At 44.1% G+C, this 25,216-nt stretch overlaps 1 protein-coding gene across 1 annotated transcript; it reads left to right on the forward strand.

The window, feature by feature from the left end:
* The first annotated feature begins 12,645 nt into the window (after window positions 1-12,645).
* On the forward strand, window positions 12,646-25,058 carry FABP3 (fatty acid binding protein 3). Its single transcript, XM_032228081.1, has 4 exons — window positions 12,646-12,820; window positions 19,754-19,926; window positions 23,780-23,881; window positions 24,766-25,058. Exons 1-4 carry the CDS (start codon window positions 12,748-12,750, stop codon window positions 24,817-24,819), a joined length of 402 nt encoding a protein of 133 aa, XP_032083972.1. The 5' UTR covers window positions 12,646-12,747; the 3' UTR covers window positions 24,820-25,058.
* Window positions 25,059-25,216: the final 158 nt, after the last annotated feature.

Raw genomic sequence — 25,216 nt, forward strand, 5'->3', positions numbered from 1 at the left:
ATTTGTGCCTTGACCACTTCCTGTTTGGATAATTGCAATGCGATCTACATGGGGTGCCCGCTTCTAACCACCCAGAAATTACAACTAGTACAGAATGCAGTGACACACATAGTATAGGCTTCTGTAGGCTTCTTCACAGTGCTCCGCAGTTCCACAAGCGGCACTGAACTCTAGTTGCTGTCAGTGCAGGGATATATCCCCACCTCCTGACTAGCATGTTGCCAAGGCAGGCTGAAGCAGGGCAAAGTGTTCTGGCTTTCAAGTAAGTAGCTGGGAAAAGAATTCTTCCCAACTAGAGTTTGTCAGAGTTTGTTGCAGAAATCACATCCAGAAAGCGCACACAGATAACTGATTCAGCAGGATTCATTAACTTCTTTATATACATAACAACACATGAGTAAATGTGTAATACCAACAGCGGATTCTTCCAATGTGGTAGAGAGGAGTGAATGGTTTCAGTTCAGAGCTGTTTAGTTCTCAGCACAGATTTGCAGTTTTATTACAGAACAGTTGGACTAAGCCACACCCAGGCGCCTAGCCATCTGGCATAGCTCTGTCACCAAATAGTTCCCATTGGCTGACTCAGTTGCCATGCCTATACATTGGCTGACCTTGTTACCATGTCCTCTTCCAGCCAGTCCCTAATGGCTGACCTGTTGCTATGTCCTATTCCAGTTCATGAATATTCTGACAGAGATGACTCACATGGAAGAGTCATATCTAGACATCAATGGCTTGCTGAGCTTTAGCAAGACCACTGTCTCCCTTCCATGGCTGGCAATGACTGCTGGACATACACCCAGCTGTATGTCAGGGTTCCAAGTAATAAATCCATAACAAGCAAAACTCCAAGGCCAGCAGATTCCTCAAAGAACAGAAATATCATATTGGCACAGATCTGGTGAAGGCCAACTCTGAAAACTCCCACGGTTTTCACCTAATTAAAAGTAAATGCTTTTCTACGTTCTCAAAATAAACAATCACATGGTCCAATCATGGAGCAGTCTGGTGACTGGGTAGCATCCCTCTGCTTTCCTCCAACCAGGTGTGAGAATGTCCTTGGTTCCCAAGAGAAAATATTTTGTTTTGGCTACAGAATCACCTCTCTCTCAAATCCCCCCTCCCTATCCCTCAGCCTCCAGTGTGGCAACACTGAAGTGGTCCAAACGCCTTCAGTTAGGTCAGCTTCAGAGTTGACACTGTGACTTATTTGTGGCTGTGAAATTTGGTAAAAAGATGATTATGAAGGACTTTATGAAGGACTGAATATGGTCTTCCATGGGTATGGATTCCCTTTTGTAAGGAGAAAGCAGTAGCTGATTTGCTCTATCCCATCCCATGTTTAGGACTAACAAAGCTGAGATTTATGGCCAAGACAGAGTGCTTTGTGAGAACTTTACAACTTTACAATTTATTTGTCAATAAATCACAATTAAACAAGACATGGCTTAGCACAATGCGTAGATCTCATTGGTTGTCTCATTTTCTAGTCACCACTGACAAATACTTTGTTTATATTTCTCTGCTTTTCTTTCCCCAGACAGATCACAAGAAATGCAGTCCCCAGCCACAGAGGTGCCTCCACCAGCACCTCAAAGTCCAGAGTTGAAAGATACCTCTTAACCCTTCCTCCTGGAAGCCAACTGAAGAAGGAGAAGCTTCCAATCATCCAAAGAAGTTTGCCTGGAGTTTGCTGGGGCTACCTGGTGAAACTTGTCTTAACATCCTGTGTCATGAAGAAGAGACACAGGAGGATGGAAAAAATAAGCCACCACACATTTTATAAAAACCTGATTGGGACCTTTAGGGATTCCTTCTTCACTTGAAGAACTGCAACACAGAATGGAAGGGGTTGTTACAGAGTTAAGTTTCTTTCTGCAGCTCTGATGCAGAGAGCAACTATGAACAGGAAGTTACGTCCAAGTTGCTTGGAGTCATCTAATTCAGGATTGTCTTGGTTGAAAGCTGCAAGTTCTCTGAGTTTCAGCCAGGGGCGTTGTTGAAGCTCAACTGGAGATGCCCAGAACTTGGCACGGGAACCAGCTACATGCAAAACAAAGACGGTTCCACTGAACGTCATCCTTACCTGTGCATCTGCCATATATTTGTGGGTCCAAAATGTTATTCAAAGATCCATGAGCTGTTGTTATTTTTTAACAATGTGTATTTTTTCACAGTATGCATCTGTCACTGTGATGTTTGGAAGCAAAGCCTTCCCTTTTTGGAGACTGTGTGTTGGTTTCACCACTAGGTCTATGGTCCTCTCCACAAAATATTTTAGAGGCAACGGAGGTCGGCTCCTTCTGCCCTTGTTGAATTCCTCTCAAGGGGGAAGCTCTTTCCAAAGTGATCTGCCTATTTTGGAAAGTGTTCTGGCTTGTGGAATAAGTTGAAGAGCATCTCACGTACAGGAAATCAATATGGCTGTTTATTACCAAAGGTGGCTGTCCTTACCTATGAGATTTTCAGGTCAATTCATAACGATTGGACAAGCCATTTATAGTCATTTTAGAGATCCCTTAGTTCCCACTAGAAGTAGCCGATTGACATTCATACTTTGGATAAAGTGCCATTGAAGTGGAATTCCAACTGGTTTTTCTTGATGAATGGAGTTTTCAGTTAATAGATGGAGAAGAAAGATTGTCTTGCTTTTTGTGGCCCATTTCTGGGTTTCTATTTTTAGAAATCAGTAAGGAAGGAGTCACATGTGGATAAAGTAGCTTTTGCTAAAAAAAGCCAAGCACACCGAAAGACCTGAAAAGCCAAGTTAGGGATAGACCAACATGGAAGAAAGCTATCCATGTGGTCGCTAGGAACCAAAAATCACTTGGAGACACATAATGAAACCCAACCCCTTGTTTGTTTGTTTGTTTGTTTGTTTATTTATTTATTTATTTATTTATTTATTATTTAGGCTTCTAGTCCCAAGTGACTGAACGGCTTCCTCTCCAATATGCAGAAACAGGATTTAAAATGTTCTATAATATCCAATAACGCTCCCAAACAAATCAATAACAGATACGCCCTTCTCCCAAAAATTATAAGTGCACTATTGAAAGATCTGAAGAAGCCGGTTGGGGACAGATCACAAAGGAGAAAATCTACCTAAAGTTACAACTAGTCCTTGCACTTACCACTCTCACAGCATCCACACGGTCATATAATCAAAATTTGGGTGCTTGGCAACCAGAAATTCTGGTCCCAATTGTGGTAGTTACTAAGTTGACACCAACTTGACAACACATAAGGAAGCAAGCAAGCAATTATCCCAGAAGGACCTCAAATCATATTGATCGTTTGTGTGTGAATATAGGTTAAAAAAAACACATATCATTGAGAAACAATTGAACTGATGATCGGGTGCAAAACATTTTGAGAAGTTGAAGATAAACGAAGCACAGAGATTGTATAGTCCCAATTTATTTTATAGCTGTTGCCTCTAAAGAAAATGGCATTTATAAAAATCACATTAAGGCAGGATATATTTAATATGTTCCATTCATAATAGAAAATAAACGGGGGTGGGGATCCTGAAAAGTCAACTGTGTGTTCAAAAATGCAACGTAACTTTTTGGGGAGGAGGGGAAATGCATATTTGCCCATTTTTCTGGAGTGAAAAACTATGTCTAGTGAGGATCTGTTTGTGCAAAACTCATTAAATTTCTACCATGGAGACCACCATTTGCTCTTCCTGTCTCACTTGCAGTATGAATCTTTCGCACAAGGCAACAACTCCTTTTTTTGAGGGCACATCTTTTCATTATTGGAAGTACTTTTACTACAAATTGAGGGTGAAGTGTTGCTTGGCTCAATCTGAGTGATTTTCTGCAGCATTTTTTTTTCTTTTGGATATATATTCCAACCCCCATGGCCCAGCGCTCCCCAGAATTTGCCATGTGGCTCAGTGGCTAAGACGCTGAGTTTGTCGATCAGAAAGGCAGTTCGGCGGTTTGAATCCCTAGCACCGCGTAACGGAGTGAGCTCCCATTACTCTTCCCAGCTTCTGCCAACCTAGCAGTTCAAAAGCACATAAAAATGCAAGTAGAAAAATAGGAACCATCTTTGGTGGGAAGGTAACAGCGTTCCGTGTGCCTCTGGCATTTAGTCATGCCGGCCACATAACCATGGAGACGTCTTCGGACAGCGCTGGCTCTTTGGCTTTGAAACAGATATGAGCACCACCCCCTAGAGTTGGGAACGACTAGCACAGATGTGCGAGGGGAAACTTTACCTTTTACTTCCCTTCAGGCAGTTTCTCCTTCTGTTGATGGGCCTCAGCAGCCTACCTGAAGTGGTTCTTGGTCATACAAAGCATATGTCACTGCCCCTTCATTTAATAACCAAGAAAGAGACCACTCAAGTCCATAATTCAGAATTAAGTGTACTTATACTGGCTACAAACAAAAAGAAGCAAAGCAAAGCTGAATCTGAATAAAAAGGCGCGAAAGCAATAGATATTAATACAAGATTCAATTCCCTCCCCTTGGTACCCCAGTCCATAGTCCAATCATAATTCACCCAACTGTCAGGTGGGAGACATCTTCAAAAATCATCATCAGGATGGAATGCTGGACAATTGGCCTTGGCGGGAAACTCCCTTCCTTCCGCATGCACAAAGAGATGGTGAGAATAACTCCCTAATTAAACAGTCCTCCAGCACAGAATGATTCCCCTCCCAAATACCATGCCCCCCCCCCTCCCCGTTTCAATGGCAGCCGAAAAGCAGCAGCGAAGCAGAGGCTGACATCATTTCTTCTTGAGGCAGCTTCAGAGAATGCTCTTCCAGCCTCAGAAAATCACCCCTAAATACATCCCCATTTCCTCGTGATTTTTGGAGGCTCTGCAGGCTCCACAATTTCTGGTGGCCACAAGAAAAAATACCCAATTTTTTTGTGCAGCCTCTGAAAAAGAGTCATTGACTGAGATGGGTAATCATGGAGAATGAATGAATGAATGAATGAATGAATGAATGAATGAATGAATGAATGAATGAATTAAAACACACAAGAACAGGGTGTGCTTTCAAGAGCAGTTGCTGTTAAGTTGTTGGTGAATGCTGACATGCACTCAAAATATTGTGGCATGTCACCTTTGGCACGCATGTCATAGATTCTCCATCACTGATCTAAGGTTTCTTTATTTTTTTTTCCAAACAGCTGAGTACAGAAATATGATGACACGACCTAACCAATAGGTGGTGCTGCTCCTCAAATACTTTCCAATGACTTTGACAAAAGTGAACAACCTTGGTTTGCTTTCCTTGACAAAAAGAAAATGTTTAGATTTTTACTATTTTGGATTGGCTGTATTTAATATTGATTTCACTCTGCCATCACTGAAGACTGTTAATTTGCAAGGTATGGGTGGACTGCAATTCTCATAATTTCTGGTTAACGTATGCTTGCATCCTTTTAAATAAAATTTCATTCCATTCCATCAGGGTGGGGTCAAACTCGATTTCATTGAGGGCCGCATCAGGGTTGTGTTTGACCTGGTGGGGGGAGGGCAGTGGGCGAGGGTTCCACCACAAAACCGCGGTCGACTAAAGCGCGCTCGATGAAACCGCGTACCTGACGTCATCACAGCGCGACCAAAAAAGCACGCTGTGAGCGGTAAAGCTAAAATTAACGCGTAAACCTAAACCTAACCCCCCCAAACCTAACCCTAAACCTAACCCTAAACCTAACCCTTAACCTAACCCTAAACCTAACCCTAACCCTAACCCTAAACCTTAACCTAACGCTAAACCTAACGCTAACCCTTAACCTAACCCTAAACCTAACCCTAACGCTTAACGTAAACCTAAACCTAACCCTAACCCTTAACCTAACCCTAACCCTAACCCTAACCCTAACCCTAACCCTTACCTTTACGTGAATCGGCTTGCTTTAAAAGCGCTTTTTAAAGCGCCCTTTTTTCTCCGCGGTCATTGTTGTCGCGCTGATGATGTCAGCGACGCGCTTTAATCGGGCACGCTTTAGTGGACCGCGGTTTTGTCGTGCCACGGTGGGCGAGGTGAGTGTGGGTGTGACCAGTTCACTCATGTCAGAGGGGTGGCCCAAGTGCTCTGCCAGCTAAACAGGCTTTGGAGCTCCATTTTTGGCTGCGAAGGCCTCCTGCAACCCTCTTCTAGTGAAAAACTAAGAGCCAATGTGGCGCAGTGGTTAAATGCAGCACTGCAGGCTACTTCAGCTGACTGCAGTTCTGCAGTTTGGCTGTTCAAATCTCACCGGCTCAGGGTTGACTCAGCCTTCCATCCTTCCGAGGTGGGTAAAATGAGGACCCAGATTGTTGTTGGGGGCAATATGCTGACTCTGTAAACCGCTTAGAGAGGGCTGAAAGCCCTATGAAGCGGTATATAAGTCTAACTGCTATTGCTATAAAAAGGAGGTTGGGAGGGCCATGTGCAGCAGGGGTGGGTTGCTCCCAGATCGGCCCAGATTGGGCGAACTGGTAGTGGCGGAGAGGGGAGGCTCCGCCCACCCACCCGGATGCTTATGAGCATGCGTAAAAGCATCACATGCACATGAGCAAACTGGTAGCCCCGGAATTTGAAACTCACCTCTGGTGTGCTCCGTTTTCACTGGCAGAGGCACCAGTCCTTTGCTTTTTCCAGGGTGGCCCCACAGGGTAGATTAAGCACCCCATGGGCCTCATCCGTCCCCCCAGGCCTTGAGTTTGACACTCCTGCATTAGATAAAGGGGACTGGGTTCAGGTCACACACTAAACCATATCCTATGTTTTGTATGCTGCATAATCTAGGTTTACCCGATATACTAAGCCAAGACTGTAATTAAGAACGAAGGATATTATGTGAATAGGGCCTAGTGAAAAGTATGAGCTCATCTGCTGACTGTAACTGCGCAACAAATTAAGCCAAAATGTCTAGCACGCCTTTTCCTCTTGTTCCAACCTTTTTTAAGCAAAGCTCTTAGAGGTTTTTCCCCACTGAGCTTTAATGCTCTCTATTTATCCTTGAACCAGCAGAAACATAGACCAGCATAACATTTCTTGTTGCTCATTCTGTCTCCATGGCTACTGTTTTGAGTCCAGACAATCACCTGCGTTCCCTTTCAGGTAAAAGGTAACCAAGCCTAATTGGTTTAACCCGCAATTTGTGGCTGCCCTTGGAAGAAGGGTAGTTAGGATGTGGGAGGGGATACTGTGACATCGATATAGCTAAGGGTGACTTATTTATATCCTGCCTGTATTATTTTTATGAACAGCACAAGGCAGCAAATATGCTTAATACTCCTTTTTATTTTCCCTCCAGTGGGGGGTTGCAGGCGGTACACCCTGGTACAGGCATACTGGAGCCTGCCCGGAACACCTGGTACCATTCTGGGAAGGTGCTCCAGAGGGCCCATCCGCCCGCCCAAGCTTCTTACCTATCCTTTAAAGCATTCAGCACTTCTGTGCATGTGCATGGCGTGAACAGCACCTGCGCGATGCTCCGCCGAGTTGCTGGAAGCTTGCGAAAGCATCGCCGGCAGGTACAACGCATGCGCGCAGTTGGATCCGGAACCCACCACGGACGGCAACCTACGCCAATGATGGCGAACCTTTTTGGCACCGAGTGCTGAAAAGGGAGCATTTCGCATGTGTGTGCTCGTCTAGGCCGCGACCAGGAAGAGGACTTGCCCAGGGGGTATGCGCATGCTGTATGTCATGAAAAATATATATTGCCTTTCAAAAATACAAAGTGGTCTTCAAAAGCATTCTAGATCCTACCTTTGTAATCTCCTAACATGCCAAGGATGGAGATCAGTGTAATGTCTAAACACTTAAAAGAGAATAAATGTGTGCATTCAAATTCTAGTTTGCAGAATGACATGCTGGGTATCTGTGACTTATTCTCCACTACAATGATTCAGACGCAGGAACTATGCGCGCTTGCATGCAGGCCGGCCGGCAAGCATTCTGGTTAGCTGGCCGGAAGCGCATGCTCACCGTGGAATACGGAAGACCAGCTCTTCTGGTTTCCGGCACTGGCACATGCACAGAGGCCAGCTGATCGGCACATGCGTATGTGCACCAGAAACCCAGAAGAGGAACAGCTGATGCTGCGTATACCAGGTGACATGGCTCCACATGACACTTCAGGCAGGTGTGCCATAAGTTCGCCATCACGGACCTACTCTATGAGGAGTAGTGGGCTGAAAGTGTCTGGCCCAAGTCACCCATCTGATTTCATGCCTAAAACGGGACTAGAACTCACAACCTCCAGGTTTCTAGACTAATACCTTGAATGACTTTAGTGTAACAAACTCCTGGGCTGGGGATAAGATGAAGACCACGACACCCGGATGCAGGAGGAAAAAATTGCCACTCTAGTTAAGTGAAAATGATAATATGGCCTTAAGCTTTCTGGGCCATTGTTACTGAAGTGGCCAGTGGATGGCAATTGTAAGCAAAGCTTCCATAAAACCATTTTGGAGGGGGGGGGATTTGAGTGACACTGTTTTGTTTGCTTCAGAGTTGCAGCATTGCTGAGGGTTGCTTGCACACACAAAAATTGTTTTGTTGGCTGTGATATAAAAAAGATACTGAGACTCTAGAAAGAGTGCAGAGAAGAGCAATAAAGATGATTAGGCGACTGAAGGCTAAAACATATAAAGAACGGTTACTGCAACTGGGTATGTCTAGTCTGATGAAAAGAAGGAGTAAGGGAGACATGATTACAGTCTTCCAATACCTCAGGGGTTGCCACAAAGAAGAGGGAGTCAAGCTATTCTCCAAAGCACCTGAGGGCAGGACAGGAAGCAATGGGTGGAAACTAATCAAGGAGAGAAGAAACCTAGAGCTAAGAAGAAATTTCCTAACAGAACAATTAATCAATGGAACAATTTGCCTCCAGAAGTTGTGAATGCTCCAACACTGGAAGTTTTTAACAAGAGATTAGACAACCATTTGACTGAAGTGGTGTAGGGTTTCCTGTCTGAGCAGGGGGTTGGACTGGGAGATCTCTAAGGTCCCACCCAACTCTGTTATTCTATTCTAAAAATTAAGATTATTATTTTTTTTTGCTTGACTTTAAGTCTAGAAACCTGGTCTCTGAATACGCAGAGATAACAGCTGCAATCTCTTTGCTAGTAAATGTGCCTGCCTGGGAAGTAGCATACGGTTTGTTAAAGAGCAACAAGTGAGGTGGAATGTAAGCTATCACCCCATGTGTGCTCATTAACCCATTGCAGAGGCTTAACATTTAAACAGACATCCAAGGAATATTAAACCACAATCTGTCTTTTTTCAATGAGGTGTTGTAACCCAAAGGCCTTCTGAGTCTTCCCCCCACCCTCTCCAATTACCATGTTCACTGCTGCTCAAACTAATGTTCGGCCAGCAAAAGTGTGTAATCAGCTTGTTCAGTTGAGATGTGTTAAAAAGTAACCATGCTGGAAGAAGCAGAAGTAGTTAAGGAGCCAGTGGGGAGGAAATGAAAAAAAATGGACTTGTGAACTCACTCCAGCCATTACAGGTTGGTTCCCCTTGGACGTGTGTTCCTGACTCTAGGGGGCAGTGCTCATCTCCGTTTCAAAGCCAAAGAGCCAATGCTGTCTGAAGACGTCTCCGTGATCATGTGGCTGGCATAATTAAATGCCAAAGGCATACAGAATGCTGTTACCTTCCCACCAAAGGTGGTTCCTATTTTCCTACTTGCATTTTTACATGCTTTCGAACTGCTAGGTTGACAGAAGCTGGGACAAGTAACAGGAGCTCACTCCATTACACAGCACTAGGTATACGAACCACCGACCTTTCTGATCTACAAGCTCAGTGTCTTAGCCACTGAGCCACCACATCCCTCCAGCCATCACAGAAACCTTTCCCAAGGTGGCGTCCTCCAGACAGATTTCTCTCAATATTTCCTGCAACATCGCTGGGCTATTTGTCACGGCAGAGATTCTAGGGCAACACCTGTCTTTCCCAACAAGGTCACTTTGTACCACTGACCTCTCCTTGGGCTGCTTTCCCAGGATGGGCTCCAGGCCAGAGATGGTGTGAGAAGTCAGATGGCCTGTTCTAATTCCTTCCCCAGCAATGGCCTTTAAACTGTTCCACATTAACCAGCTGTAGAAATATTTTTTGTTGTTGTTCTTGGGACCCACATTCGTCTGTCTCAGCATGCTGGTTTGCATTTAAAACTATACTTCTGCATTTGGAGTGTAAGCCTTAGCTGTACAGGATCAAGGTTTTATGGAGTCTCTTCTTATGCAGGGAGGATGCCCTGAGTTTTCATGAAGCTGGAGTTGCTCTAAGTAATAGGGTTCTTTTTCTGCATTGTAGAAGAAAGCAAGAAATTTTGAACCAGTGTCCCAGTGGTGGGTTCCGGATCCCATTCCAACCAGTACGGTTGGAACGGGCCCGGCGGCAACTACATGGATGTGTGCAGTGCGTGCATGCATCCTAGCACCTCTGTGAGCCTCCGCGACACTCCAGCTGCTCAGCGTCACTTCGCACAGATGCTGTATATACAGTGTGCCTTGTGTAGAAGCGCCAAAGACTTAAAAGACTGGTGAGGAACTCGGGTGGGCCCTCCAGAGCACCATACTGGAATGGTATCCGGTGCTCTGGGCAGGTTCCGGTACACCCGTACCGGGGCGTACCGCCTGCAACCCACCACTGCAATGTCCTTTTAGTGAGCCCAGTAAGCGGTTCAGTCCAATAGTTAGCTCCAGTTTTTCAAAGTAGAGAGTTCAATTAAACCAGATTGTCCCACCTGATGATGAGACAATATTCCATAACAGGCAAAGTAAGAATTCCTTATGAAGAAAACACCTAGAAGTTGGTTCGAATGTAAGCTGACTTTCTCCGCTGTCTATCAAGCAGAAAAAAAGTAGAATTTTGATTGTATCATGGTCACCACCATTTGACTTTTCTGACCATACCCCGGTCAACTCAAGTAACTGTTTAGGGTCAGCCACATTCTAAGCGGTGTTGGCAAACCTTTTCAGCACTGAGTGTAAGTTTTTGCAAGTTTGCAAGTTTAATAACATTTATATGCCACCCAATCCCGTAGGACTCCAAGCGGCTTACAGTACAGAAATAAATAAATAAAAATACAGAGAAAAAAAGATAGATTTAAAACAAGATAAGAGTGCCAAAACAGGAGTGCATGTGTGGGTGCCCAAAACCGGAAGAGCAGGCGCTCGGTGCACATGCATATGGCGGGAAGATGATCTTCCAGTTTCCAGTGTGTGTGTGTGTGCAATGGCCATTTGGACTTCCAGTTTCTGGCACACATGCGCGTGCAAAGACCAGGTGGCCAGTGTGCCTGTGCATGCCAGAGACTGGAAGAACAGCTACCCAGTGCATATGTGCTTGCTGGGAACATGATCTTCCGGTTTCTGGCATGCACATGCTCACTGGCCACCTGGTCTTTGCGTGCACATATGTGCCAGAAACCGGAAGACCAGGTGGCTGGTGTGCATGCGCGTGCCAGAAACCAGAAGGTCATCTTCCCAGCATGCGCATGGTGAAGACCAGCTAGCCGGCACGCCAGAACTCGCAAGAGCAATGGGCAACGGCTCATGTGCCCAGAGAGATGACTCTGCGTGCCACTTCTGACACGCGTGCCATAGGTTTGCCATCATGGTTCTAAGCATTAAGCCATCCGAAGTGCATCTAAGGTGACTTTGTTTGGTGGGGAGAATATAATGTTTGTTGAAACAAGATAAAAAACAAATATAAAGCCAAAAGGTAAAAAAAAAAAAAAAAAAGCAAAAATGTGCCAGAAAAGTAGAAAAAGATACAAAGCAGCTTTCCAAAAGTCTTCCCCGCAGTTTTAAATACGAAGACATTTTTAACCATCTCTCCTTAAATCACTCTCGAAAGTTGCACCCTATTACTTTTCTTTCTGTATAATCTCTCCTGTGGAGACATGCCAACCATAAGTCCCAAATTCATTTTTTTTTTTTTTTGCTTCCGCAAAACCTCTTAAGTGGTTTCCAGTTACCAATAAAGCGTAAAACTGCCGCGGGCGCCTCTGGAGGTTACCACGAGGCATGGGGCATTCGGCCAGCAGATCCCACCTCCGTTGCTGTTAAAAGTCAACCTGGGTAAAGATCAAAGCCAATTTACCTGTGAAGCTTAAGCTTACCCTCCCTCCGCAGAGCGGCGTGCTTCGTTCTTCAATTAGAAGCAGTCAGACCGCGCCAGGGGAAGGGAACCTGGGGGCCCTCCAGATTTCACCGCCCAGTTCCCCCAAACCAGAATAGCCATAAACTCTGCTATTTCTCTGCATGGCCTCCCCTTCTCCTTCCCTCCACACACACCCCACTAGTCCCCGGGCCTCACCCCCCCCCCCTCCACGCTGAATCCTATGTCCTGCAGCCGCTGGCAGGCCGGATTGCGCTGGCGAGCTTCTGAAACAAAACCCCAAAAAGACACGATTAGAGAGGCGCGGGCGCGGCTTTGCCGAGGGCAGCGCAGCAAAAGATCCTCGCAAAGGCGCCCGGCGGGCTTGGCAAAGAGGGAGCGATCCCATCCCGGCGCTAGGCGAGAGCAATGCGACAGATTCCCACATCCTTCTATTTAAAGAGACCCACCGCGCGAGGAGGAGGAGGAGGGCGCCGGCCGGTGGGAGGGGTGGAGGAGGTGGAGGAGGAGGAGGAAGAAATAAAAGGCGAGCCCCGTCGGAAAGCGGGCGCGACAGCCAGAGAGGGAGAGCGCGTGTTTGCTGACCCGGCCGCTGTTGCATTTCGGAGGAGAGACCGAGGGGGAAAAAAGCAATTTTCAGGCTAGCCATGGCGGAGGCGTTTGTCGGAGTCTGGAAACTGGTGGACAGCGCTTATTTCGACGACTATATGAAATCTCTCGGTACCGTAAGGAGGGCAGAGATTTGGGGCGGGGGGCTTGGAGAATAAAGGTTGAATTGGCTGACGGGCAGGGGCGACGCCTCGACCGCGGCGGGCTACATGTTTTTGCTCGTGCCGCGGTGTGGTTGGGGTTAGGTTTCCACGGGGAAGCGGTCTTTCTCCATCGTGGCATTTTTTAAAAAAAGGATGTGGTTTGGAAATAGGGGGCCTGGGTCTCCCACTTCGGGTCCCCCACCTGTCCCTTCGAAGCACGTCTCATCAGGCTGGTAATTATTTTATTAATTGGGGGAATGGTCTCGCTCGACAGTCTCCCAGGGGAGGGGCAGGTTCCAATGGTAGAAATAGAATAGAATTCTTTATTGGCCATGGGTGGTTGGACCCACAAGGAATTTGTCTTTGGTGCGTATGCTCTCAGTGTGCATAAAAGGAAAAAAATTGTATATTCGTCAAGAATCCTATATTTTGTAATTTAATGATAGTCATAGGGTACAAATAAGCAATAAGCAATCAGGAAACAATATCAATATACATAGTAAGGATACAAGCAATAAAGTTACAGCCCTGCAGTCATAAGTGGGAGGAGATGGGTGATAGGAAGGATGAGAAGACTGATAGTAATAGTAATGCAGCCTTAGTGAATGGTTCGACAGTGGTGAGGGGAGTATTTGTTTAGCAGAGGGGTGGCGTTCAGGGGAAAAAACTGTTCTGGTGTCTAATTGTTTGGGTGCGCTGTGCCCTATAGCCTCATTTTGAGGGTAGGAGTTGAAATAATTTATATCCAGGATGCGAGGGGTCTGTAAATAAGTTCACAGCCCTCCTTTTGATTCATGCAGGATACAGGTCCTCAGTGGAAGGCAGGTTGGCAGCAATTGTTTTGTCTGCAGCTCTGATTATCCTCTTGCTAACCCAATGAATTGGGATGACTGTAATTCATACAAATGATACACAGATGCTCCTTTGTGTTGGTGGCAACGCAGAAGTCAAACCCACAAAGGGCTACTGCAAAAGCCCGGTCCTGAGGAGCCATGAGAATGGGGAGCCCACCTGGTAAGGGGAGCAGACTGACCCAGAGAAGGAGAGCCCCCACCAGCAAGTTCCTTCCTACCACCTTTCAAAATTGGGAGAGGGACCTTCAGTAGGTGCTCTGGCCACCTAGACTGGGTTTTAGAGGTGATAATTATCCAGGACCTGTAGTTGCACTTACACAATGCAATGGCTGCGGTGTAACGTGGTAGTAACGAACCTGAGCAGCCGGCCCAGGGTCAGATGTATGCTGCTCCTGCCCCCACCCCTTTCAAATTGTTCCAGTGTGGTCTTCAAGGTAAATGAGACTGAAAAACTATGTCATATGACACGTGGAATGAGTGACTGTCCTTGGGAGTAATTTGAGGCATGTGGATACAAAGCAAATGACACCTTGAGATTTTTTTTTTCCATTGCTCAGAGATAAAGCAGCAAAGAGATATGTTTGCAAGGGTTGGGATTTTAGGGCTGAGCATTACCCGAGCTACTCCTTGTGTAAACTCATTTGCTGTGTGGTAGATTTAATCGGAATTCTCTTTTGGGCTGGCCAGGCGCCTGGCGATCTTTGTTTTCGCCTCTCTCTATCTCTCTCTCCCCAACCCATTTGGCATCTGGTAGCAATTTCTGCAAGAGGGAGAGCACAGCAGCGTGTATTTCACTGAATGAGAGGGTGTGTAGAGGTGGGGTGATTGTTCATGTGATATGTCCTTTTCTGCCAGAAGCTGCTCTGATAGGACAAGGCTCTGCTAAGGCTCTCATGAGTAAACCTAGAACCCTGGAGGGCTTTCCTGCAACTTAAGGGCTTTAAGGAACGGATGCACTCAATGTGTGTGTGTTGTAAGGGGAGAAGGTGTGGGGCTATTGGCTCATTCAGCTGGCTGGTATAAAACTGGGCTGTTTTACAAACTCTCCCCCCTCCACTCCTTTCTGGGCCTGATTCTGCAAGAACAAGACTTCTCTGACCTCTTAACTCCTATGTAGGCTTGGCTTTAAGTCGACTTTGCACAGCTCTTGCCTAGTTTCGTTGGGTGCGGTTGCTAATTACTTTTGCAGATAGCAGGGATTAAAATTCTGGCGTCCCCCCCCACATTTCTTGTGTGCTGAGTAAGGAAGGGTCATTAACCAGGTGATTCCCACTGTGGTTAGCAGGCCTTTGTTTCTGCCCAAAACAAAGATAGGATGATTGCAGAGGAAACATTTGCATTCATCTCCCAATTCTCTATATTACATGTGTATCCTGTCTTTTATTCAGAAGCCCCAGAGAGGAAGCCCAGTGGTTCTTAATTTTAATTTTCCCTGATGAAACTTCTGGGGAAGTGGGTGGGGCAGGGAGAGTGATTGGTCAAAAGACCCTCAGGGACCGTCTGTGGCTGGAGGTGGAGTAGAAAGTGAGTCATCTTGACCACTCTTTTTCTTTTTTTAAAAGGCCCTTGACTTTTAATGCTTAGTGACTATTTGACGTTAGGACAGACTTCCCCAGGGCTATCACTGAAGTTCTGACATCAAGACTCCCTCCTTGGGGGTTATGAAATTGCATTTTAGGTGCTCTACAACTGAGTGCATAGGGATGCAGTGGCTAAGACGCGGAGCTTGTCGATCAGAAAGGTTGGCAGTTTGGTGGTTCGAATCCCTGGTGCTGCATAACGGATTGAGCTCCCGTTTCTTGTCCCAGCTTCTGCCAAGCTAGCAGTTCGAAAGCATGTAAACATGCAAGTAGAAAAATAGGAACCACCTTTGGTGGGAAGGTAACAGCATTCTGGGCGCCTTTGGCGTTTAGTCATGCCGGCCACTTGACCACGGAGAAGTCTTCAGACAGCGCTGACTCTTTGGCTTTGAAATGATGATGAGCACTGCCCCCTAGAGTCGGGAACGAATAGTACATATGTGCAAGGGGAACCTTTACCTTTACAACTGAGTGCATTTATAGCCAATTGCAGTATCTTGTGGTCATAACTTATTGGTCCTAAGTCGAGGACCATTTGTAATTGTTGAAACATAAATCTTACCACTCTACTTTGAGTAGTTCCATTAGCGCCCCCCCCCCCAGTTAACTCATGTAAGGTTCTGCATTTACACAGAGAGGGGAGAAGCTTTTAGCTGATTATGTGTATTTTAAAAAAATTAAAAAGAAATAGGGAAGCAAACCTACTGCCATAATATAACAGGATTTTTCCATTAAATTCTGCTGAGTGGAACACTAGGCATTTGCCAGAAATTGCCAGGGTTAGAGTAGAGTTCATGAAGGCAGGAATGAGAATGATTTATAACGGGGAGGTATTTGCAACCTATCTGCATCTTCAAGGGAAATGCTGGCGATTTGTCAGGATTTTTATGGCAGTTTTCATTCCTTTGACTCTTTTCAAACCACCTTGAAGCTGAAGCTTTAAAGGGAAAGTTTACTTAGCAGCTACACCATTATATAGGTAGCACAATAATAATAATAATAATAATAATAATAATAATAATAATAATAATAATAATAATAATAATAATAATAAAACAATTCTTAGATGCAGTGATGAGGAAGCATATGCTCTTTATTTTTTATGAATCAAAACAACCTTGATAAACTGTAGTTTAAACTGGGGGGTGGTAGAGAGCTTGCTTGAATCTGGGACTTTCTAGTTCTTGATTTCCAAGCAGTCCCAGTACCAATGTACAGTATGTGTCAAGCCAAAAGACAGTACAACAAAATCCAAATGTCAAACAGGTGTCAAACTGATGGCATCATGTTGTACTGTGACTTTTCCCCCCTTTGCTAAACCAGGGGTGGGTGTGGCCAGTGCGTGATGCATCCAGCCTGTGGGGCCACGAGTTTGATACTCCTGCTTGATTTGCTTACATCTAGTAGAATCTTGCCAGACTAAAGCTGTAACCCTCTACTCAGATATATCCTGATAGATGCTAGTGTGTGACGACTATCTTGAATCTCTTCTCCCATCCAGCTTGGGCCTGCTCAGTCTCTTAACCTGTTCATTCTCTGAGAAAGCTCTGGGTGGCCAGCACTATCTCCACTGCTTCCCCAGGGGCACATTCCGTCACAATATGGACCCGAACATTGAGAAAGGCACTCACAATTGATCTCATTGCAGACGATCAGCAAACCTCTTGAGTGAGTTGAGCGGAGCACTTTCTCCAACTGCTCAGTGCAGGGAAAAGAAGCAAAATTGGCATTTCAGTCAGCATGCCTTCTCCCTACATTTGCAACCATGGAGATGGGTGTCTCTGCTGATAGTGCTTCAAAAGAAACGCCATTGTCTTTATAGTGTTTCCTTGCTATCAGCAACTAAGCCAGAAGTCCATATTTACATAGGCATATTTTCAACACTCTTGAAGGTGAATCCTCTTAAATAAAGCTACACAGTCAAAGAAGCAAGGGGGTAGCGGGGAGGGGGGTAATCTGATGACTATTTGGAGGCCAGATATGGTGAGCCTGAATTAGCCAGAACCTGAAAAGAGGAGATAAGCCATCATCCTTGGTGAACAATTTGTGTAGACTTTATATGCATACTTCCTTATCTTCAACAGTAAAAGGTGGTCTGGGTTTCCCTATCTGGTGCCTTCTCCAGATTATTGATCTCATTGCTCAAGAGCAACTTTTGGGAAGGGCTATTGCTCAATGGCAGAGCATCTGCTCGCATGCCAAAGATTCCAGGTTCAATCCTGAGGATCGCCAGGTACGGCTGTGGAAATCCTGTCCCAAACCATGGAAAGCTAGCATGATTAAGTCAGTGGTGCCAAAAATCAGACCGCACGGAGCAGCAGGTGGGTGAGGCGAGTTACCATCTTTGGCTAAGCGGGATACAATCTGAGAACTGGAGTCTTAAGAGCCCCAGTTGGAGAAAGCTGGATTAAACGTAAACGTTTTTTTCTCGTGAGAAAGTTAGGGGAAGGGCAAGCTGCTACAAGCTGTACGGAATTATGTTTCTGAGCTCATTCTGTTCCCTCACTCACTCAAAAGCATTTGGATGTTCTTTTTGGCTTGAAGGGCAAAAAAACAACATGAAGAAGACATGCTGGGACCTTCAGTGCATCACCTTGGGTCACTTAGTCCTCTATCAAAGGATCCTTTCCCTTCCCTAATTATTTTAAGCAGAGATACAAGGGAATGACTCCGGGGCTTTGGGCCTGGAAAGCAAGTATCATTCTCCTTAGCTTCACTCCTTCGTTTAGTTCTCCAATTCTGTTGCCTAGGGAAACTCCAATTTTAATAACGAGACTGACGTGAAGAAGAAAAAAACAAGCAAAGACGGTTTCTCCCTCTGATGAATGGAGACGTCAGTCCTCTTCATGCTCACAGCTAGTGGCATCAAGCCGTCTTTCTGTGCTCATAACAAGCACAGGTCAAAGTAGCCAGAAGGGGAGACAGTGGGGATTTGAACTCAGATCTCCCCAGTTCTAGTCAGGCTCTTGAACAACTGCCCCTTGGTACTTAATGACCTAGAGAGGTTGGGGTATAAATGCAACTCTCGTGGGCAGTTGGAATACAGGACCGCCTCCTGCCATTTACCTCCCAACGACCAATAAGATCACACAGGTTGGGCCTCCTCTGGGTGCCGTCGACCGGACAATGCCGGCTGGCGGCTCCCCGAGGGAGGGCCTTCTCTATAGCTGCACCGGCCTTGTGGAACAAGCTACCTGCAGAGATCCGGACCCTCACCACTCTCACGGCCTTCCGTAAAGCGACCAAGACCTGGCTGTTCCAGAAGGCCTGGGGCTGTTGATTAATTTCCAGCCCCACTTGATGGAATGGATGTTGTATTGATTTTAATTCTGTATTTTTAAATGTTTTAAATGCTTTTACTTGTTGTGAGCTGCCCAGAGTCCCTAGGGAGTGGGCGGCATACAAATCCTATTAAAGTTTAAAGTTTATCTGTGATGGGTAGAGTCATGTACATGAGTTGGGCTGCTTTATAAATTGGATAAGGGAAAGATGAAAGGACAGCACATCATTTAATAAATAAATAAATTAAAAGGAGCATGGAGGAACAGCTGCTTCCTGCTGAATACGTCCATTAGATCAGGCAGCAAACTGCAGAAGGGCCAGTCCACACCAGAGGAATGCTAAGTACTATAAAAGAGCCTTTACATTCATCCAAGAGGCTCTCTAGATCACACATCTTGTTCAAAGAGCATATATCTGGCAATTATATATGCACACACAGACGGTTCTTTGAAGTCCTCTCCATTGACTGGTTCTCTGCCAGACCAAAAATAAAAATAAAAATGGCTTGGCAGCTGAAAAGCAGTTCACAGTCTTTTTGGGTGAACCCCTTTCTGCTGCCTGACAAAACCTCCATCTTTAGTTCAGCTCTGCTTGGATTCTGGTAAACAAAGGCTTTTTGCTTTTGAGAGAAGGAAATCTGTCCGCCGTGCCCCGCGCCCCCCAGCTTTTCAGGATCTTTCAGTGTTGCTTCAAGACTGAAAAGCCTTTGACTTTATAGTTCCCTTACTGAAAAGTTAAAAGATTGGTATTGGCTGTTTTGCACATGCTAAAAGAATGGTTTCTTTTAAAATACAGTTGGATCATCTAAAATGGCAAATTTACCAGCCAAAGCCAAACAAACCATACCAGAGTTTAACATGTAAGACTAATAATTATGGCTTAGTACAATATATGAGTCCAACTCCTACATTCTACAATTCTTATTTATAGTTTAGTCAAATTATAGTTAACAATATCATGACTGGGTGTGATACATGAAGCCAACTATTACAGAAAGATCTTCTAGGGGCTAGGCAAACCAGTTTGATTCTATAATATATATATTATAGAATAGGAAGGGACACTTTAATCTAAAGTAGAATTGAGCAATCTCTGATTAATTTGCAGTAGCTAACAATGTTTTCCATGTTTTAGGCTGCTAAATATATTTTTAAAAATTTTTGGCCTCTTTTTCCTTTCTTGTAGGTGTGAACTTTGCCACAAGACAAATTGCTAATTTGACCAAACCTACCACCATTATTGAGGTGAACGGTGATACAATTATCATCAAAACCCAGAGCACTTTCAAGAATACGGAGATCAATTGCAAAGTGGGAGAAGAATTTGATGAGACAACAGCAGATGGCAGGAATGTGAAGGTAAAGACCTGATCACTACGATTTGAGCAGTGAACCTGGCCATTAGCATCTACTCACCAATTGGAGGGTTTCTTGGTCCATCAAAATTGGCACTGATGGCTCCAATTAGTGTCTACTGTTGCCTTGTTTGGCTGGCTATTTAAAAAAAAGGGTGGGGGTAATTACAAAAAAGTTAAATGCTTAATTTCTCATATGGAATATTGCCACACCTACATGAGAAGTGTGGTTCTATATACTGAATTAATTCCCTCTCCCACAGTACCTCAAGACAGCTCACAAATATTTTAGAATACCATGCAGTATAAGCCAATAAATTAAAAAGATCCTTGCTCCTGGGGAGGAAAGCTATGGCAAATCTAGACAGCATACTAAAAAGCAGAGACATCACCCTGCCAACAAAAATGTGTATAATCAAGGCTATGGTTTTCCCAATTGCAAAGGATGTCTGTGAAGGTTGGACCATAAAAAAGGCTGAGCGCCACAGAATTGAGGCCTTTGAACTCTGGTGCTGGAGAAAACTCCTGCATTGAGTCCCTTGGACTGCAAGGGGATCCAACTGATCAGTCCTAGAGATCAACCCTGACTGCTTTTTAGAAGGGAAGATCCTGAAGATGAAACTCAAATACTTTGGCCACCTAATGAGAAGGAAGGGCTCCCTGGAGAAGACCCTAATGCTGGAAAAGATTGAGGGCGAAAGAAGAAAGGGACGACAGAGAATGAGGTTGCTGGAGGGAGTCACTGAAGCAGCAGGCATGAGCTTAAATTGACTCCAGAGGATGGTAGAGGACAGGAAGGCCTGGAGGAACATTGTCCATGGGGTTGCGATGGGTCAGACACTACTTCGCAACTAACAAACAACCCACAGCATCTCAAGACAGCTGACAAATAATTTAGAATACCATGCAGTCAATGGTATATATTTCTGTTTATCATATTGTCATTATGTGCCTAAATTGTATAGTATAATTTTGGGGCAAAATAAGATCCTTGCTGATAGATGAAAATTATCATAGGGCAAATTTTTCTTGGTATGAGCTTTTCCTAGATACAAGCTAAGAAAATTCTCATTGGTTGTCCTTTGTCCATTTATCATCATGGGTCATTTTGGATATTATATTTCAGGTGTCCTGTCTTCTAGATTAAGACAGGACAACTGGAATATAGTATTCAAAACGTATCCAAGATGGTGGAAGATTGAACAGGGGAAATTTGTCCTTCTTGCTCTTAAAAGAAGGAGGTAAGCCAAATTCACGGAGGAACAATGCTTCTCCTTAGTGGTGAGTCTCTCTTTTTCTTATAGAAGTAACACATGGTAAAATCTCATCCGCCACTATTTTCTTATGGCCCTCAGGTTGGCTGGTGCTAAACCTGAAAGTTTAGATAAACTTTTAGCTTGTTCAGAATTCCATTCAGCCTTTCTGAAATCTTACATAGATAGTTGTGAAGGTTTGCATTGTGTTGTGTAGTCAAGGTTTGCCTATAGGGCGTCTTTCTATTGATCTGTAGCTTCAAGGACATTCAAAGTGTGTCATGTCTGTGGACACAGTCTGAAGTTGAAGCCGTTTGTATGTTTTATGTGAATGTCCCAGAGTATCACACCCACACTCCCTTCTTTGATTGGGAGTTTATTCCTAAATAAACATTGAAGCCGATCTTAACTTGGATACTTATTCATGAAACTGAACTCTTATCAGAACTTAGATAAAGTAAGCCCATTCATATGGCTTTCATCTTCCTGGTCCTTAAAAGGAACGTGTGCTCGTGGTTTTTGTTTAAGTAGTGGTAAATGACACCCTGACAGGAAAAAAAAAACTTGTGATGATTATTTTACTAGCTTAAAAGTGTAAGCCCAGAGTTACCCTATGGTAAGATGGGTGGCCAATGAATTCAATAATACAATTCCAATCCTGACTACTCCATAGCTATGACTTGACAGAAGAATCTTCCTTAGAGTTCAGCCTTGCCAGGATATTTAAAATTTAAAATTAGGACTGCAGGAAGCCATAAAGCTTCAGTTTTCAGTCTGCTTTGGCTATAGAACTTTACATGATAAGAAAGTCAGACAATGGTTTCAAAGTAGTTATTTCTTTGGAGTAGTAGCCTTTTTACAATTAAATTGCATACAATTCCATTAGCAAGTATCATTCTTCTGAAAAGACACCTCTATCAAGGATTTGCTAAAGTACGTTGTTATTTATTGTGATTACAAATTGCCAATAAATTAAAAATACAATTTAAGTGGTGAACAGCATGAGTATCAATGGAAATATCTTGGTGCTTGGTGCACCTTCAGAGCAACTCCAGGAATTTGGCTAATAGCCAGCCAGAGAAAACCAGCTTACAGCAGTTTCTTAAACTTGGGAACATTAAGACATGTGGACATCAATTCTCAAAATTCCTCAGCTAGCTGGGGAATTCTGGGAGTTGAAGTCCACATGTGGAGTTTGAGAAACACTGTGTTGTGGGCCGCCAGCAGAGCTGGCAGCAGATTCAGACAGTGAGGAGGTTGGGGAGGAAGATGAGCCAGTCCTGGAGTCTGGGGAAGACTCTGATGAGGGCTCTGTGTTGGAGGCAGAGAGAGAGCCAGAGCCGTCTGGCAGTTACCAGTTGCCTTCGGAGTCAGACATCAGTGAGGCAGATGAACAGCTGGAGCCTGTTCCCAGTGTGCGCATGTGCAGAGTTGCCAGACGAAGGGAACAAATAAAGAACAGGGGTCGACTTGGGAGTAAGGCCACAGGTGGACGATGAATGACCCTCCCAGAGGAAATAAAAGGGGAGTGGAGTTTGCAGGAGACAATTAGTTTGCTTAACTGCCTTGTGACTCTCAGAGACTCATTGCCAAATGCCAAATGTAGATATCGGCCTGTCAGCTCTCCGAGACAGATGAGGTCTGTGACTGTACGTCCTTCCTCGAAAGACTGCTGGATGTGAATGTGCAGAATTCACAGTAAAGTAATAGAGGGTTTTTTGTCAGGACAAGGAGTTTGTTTCATGCTCATGGGAAGCCTCGGTCAGAACACACTGATCTTAGTGTGACACTATAGAACAGGGGTGTCAAACTCACATTGTCATCTCGTGATATATTGGGACTTTTTTCCCCTTTCCTCCCTGCAGGCTGGGAGTTTGACAGCTCTGCTATAGAAGCATGATTCCCTGGGAGATGTGGCCTTAATATAAAATCCAATCAGGGATAATTCCAGTCCTCTAGCTTCCAAAAGGACCTTGTACTCTGCAACGAAATTGCCATTAGCCATGAGTGGGAATAGAGTGAAAAAGAATTTCTTGGCAGGATGATTGTAGGTAGAATTAGTTATAGTGTTGTCTCATGAAAGCCTCCTCCAAATCCTTCAATTTCTTTTAAGTATTCTTTACCTACTCATGGAAAATTTTACTTAGCTAATCCTTTCTCTTGTGCATTGCTCAAGGATCTTCAGCAATCCCTTTGACGTTAATTACCCCATTTTCCTTTGATGCAAAAAGAGGAAGGATTAGGAAGCTATTGGGGTTGGGAAAGGTTTCTTATCCATGGTAGAAGAAAAAAATATTTACCGTCCTTTCCAGAGGCTTAATTGTGATTCCAATCAGGAGGCTCTGTGGCTGTTATTTAAAAAAAAAATAGAGCAAACTAGTTATATAGCATTTCACATAACATGCAAAGTTATCTAATCTAATCTGGGCTTCTGCTTCGAAAGACTACTGTTATACCTGACTAATGCAAACACAAGCAGCAAAATGGGCAAGTCACAATTGTAAAGTCAATTGCCTTTTAAAAATCTTGCATAATCCCTTTTTTTCCATTCATAATCCCCAAGCTGTCTAGCTATGAAATGAGCATGATTGTTTCTTTCTACAGTCTATTGTGACACTAGATGGAGGGAAGCTTGTTCACATACAAAAATGGAATGACAAGGAGACCTCACTGGTTCGAGAAATAAAAGATGGCAAGCTGGTTTTGGTAAGAGAACCAATACATTCCCTACCCCCCCATCCCGGCAACTGGTAACTTCTTTTGTGGGGAGAAGTTCACTTGGAAATTGTTGAGATGGAGTGATACCAAAGCACTTCTAGACAGTGAAAATGAACTAGTATTAATTGGGAAGTCTGAATGATTTCTTCTTTCAAATGAATAAACCATCAAAGGGAGCATAAAACCAAATAATGCAGCTTGCAGCATCCCTGGTTTAGTTACCTGGAAATATCTGATTTCCAGAAACTCATAGTGTGCAAAATGCTTCAAGTTCAAAACACGTGGTTTAGGATGAGAAGTGGATTATTTGGCCCATTTTAGTAAGTGCCTTGGCACCCTTTCGAAGTCTGGTGATTCAATCTGGGACTTTGGCGCTCAAAAAGTGTGTTTCAGATTTGAAAACATTTTCACAATCCTGCCAGAAATATCTTCAGCCTTGAGGAACACTTTTGAGCATAGAATTGATCAGCTGCTGATTAACAGAATTGATCAATTCAACTCTTAGTTCTTTCCTCTGGGGAAGAGAATATAGACTTCTTGGACAAAAACTAGAGTAAATAATCTTAATGTTTAGGCCAAGTCTTTATTCTATTACAAAACAGTAGGGAACAATCCTTTATTCATAGAGAAATATAGCCATAGGGCTGACTTAACCCATTGTATCATAATTTGATTTATTTTAATTCAATTTAATATGCAGGGCAAGTCTGGCTCATTTTTGGTTAGCAAAATAATGGTTAATGCCTTTGTAAATTTGGCAAAAACCAAGCCTGTAATAATTACAGCGCAGTAAGTGATAATGTTCTTTCTCATAGGCAGATTTTCTTTCAGCATTTCAGGATAATTGTCTTATGTATCATCTTCTCTTTCAGACTCTGACAATGGGTGATGTGGTCTGCACTCGTACCTACCAGAAAGATAACTAGAAAGTGTCTACCTCCTTCCTACTGTAATACTATTTTTCACTGCCAAATTGCTGATGTTTTTTTCTTTCTTTGTGTTTTGTACACTTAACTGGAATTTTGGAGACCTTTCAGTATCCAACTTGAGCTCTCTTCGTAAGTGCCAGTCACCCTGACCTTTATGGAGTTTTGGGTGTGACCACACATTTTTATTAACGAAGAGATCTTTAAAAAAAACAATAATAAAGTGAATCAATTGTTACAAAAAAAAATGCCTAGTTGAGTTGACTATGCCTCATTTAAAATCCCACATTTTCATCAAAATTGAAGGTTAGTTTCTATTTATCTACCTGCAGAGGCAGTTGCTATGTTCATGCTGTTGCATGTCTGAAGCACTTAGGAAACTTGAGTACACAAGTCT

The sequence above is a fragment of the Thamnophis elegans genome, chromosome 12 (assembly GCF_009769535.1).
Source record: "Thamnophis elegans isolate rThaEle1 chromosome 12, rThaEle1.pri, whole genome shotgun sequence".
Taxonomy (NCBI): Eukaryota; Metazoa; Chordata; class Lepidosauria; order Squamata; family Colubridae; genus Thamnophis; species Thamnophis elegans.

Coding starts and splice junctions, on each gene's coding strand:
- FABP3 (XM_032228081.1), top strand. CDS start 12,748: ATGGCGGAGGCGTTTGTCGGAGTCTGGAAACTGGTGGACAGCGCTTAT. Junction 12,821..19,753: donor CGACTATATGAAATCTCTCG/GTACCGTAAGGA, acceptor CCTTTCTTGTAG/GTGTGAACTTTGCCACAAGA. Junction 19,927..23,779: donor CAGATGGCAGGAATGTGAAG/GTAAAGACCTGA, acceptor TTCTTTCTACAG/TCTATTGTGACACTAGATGG.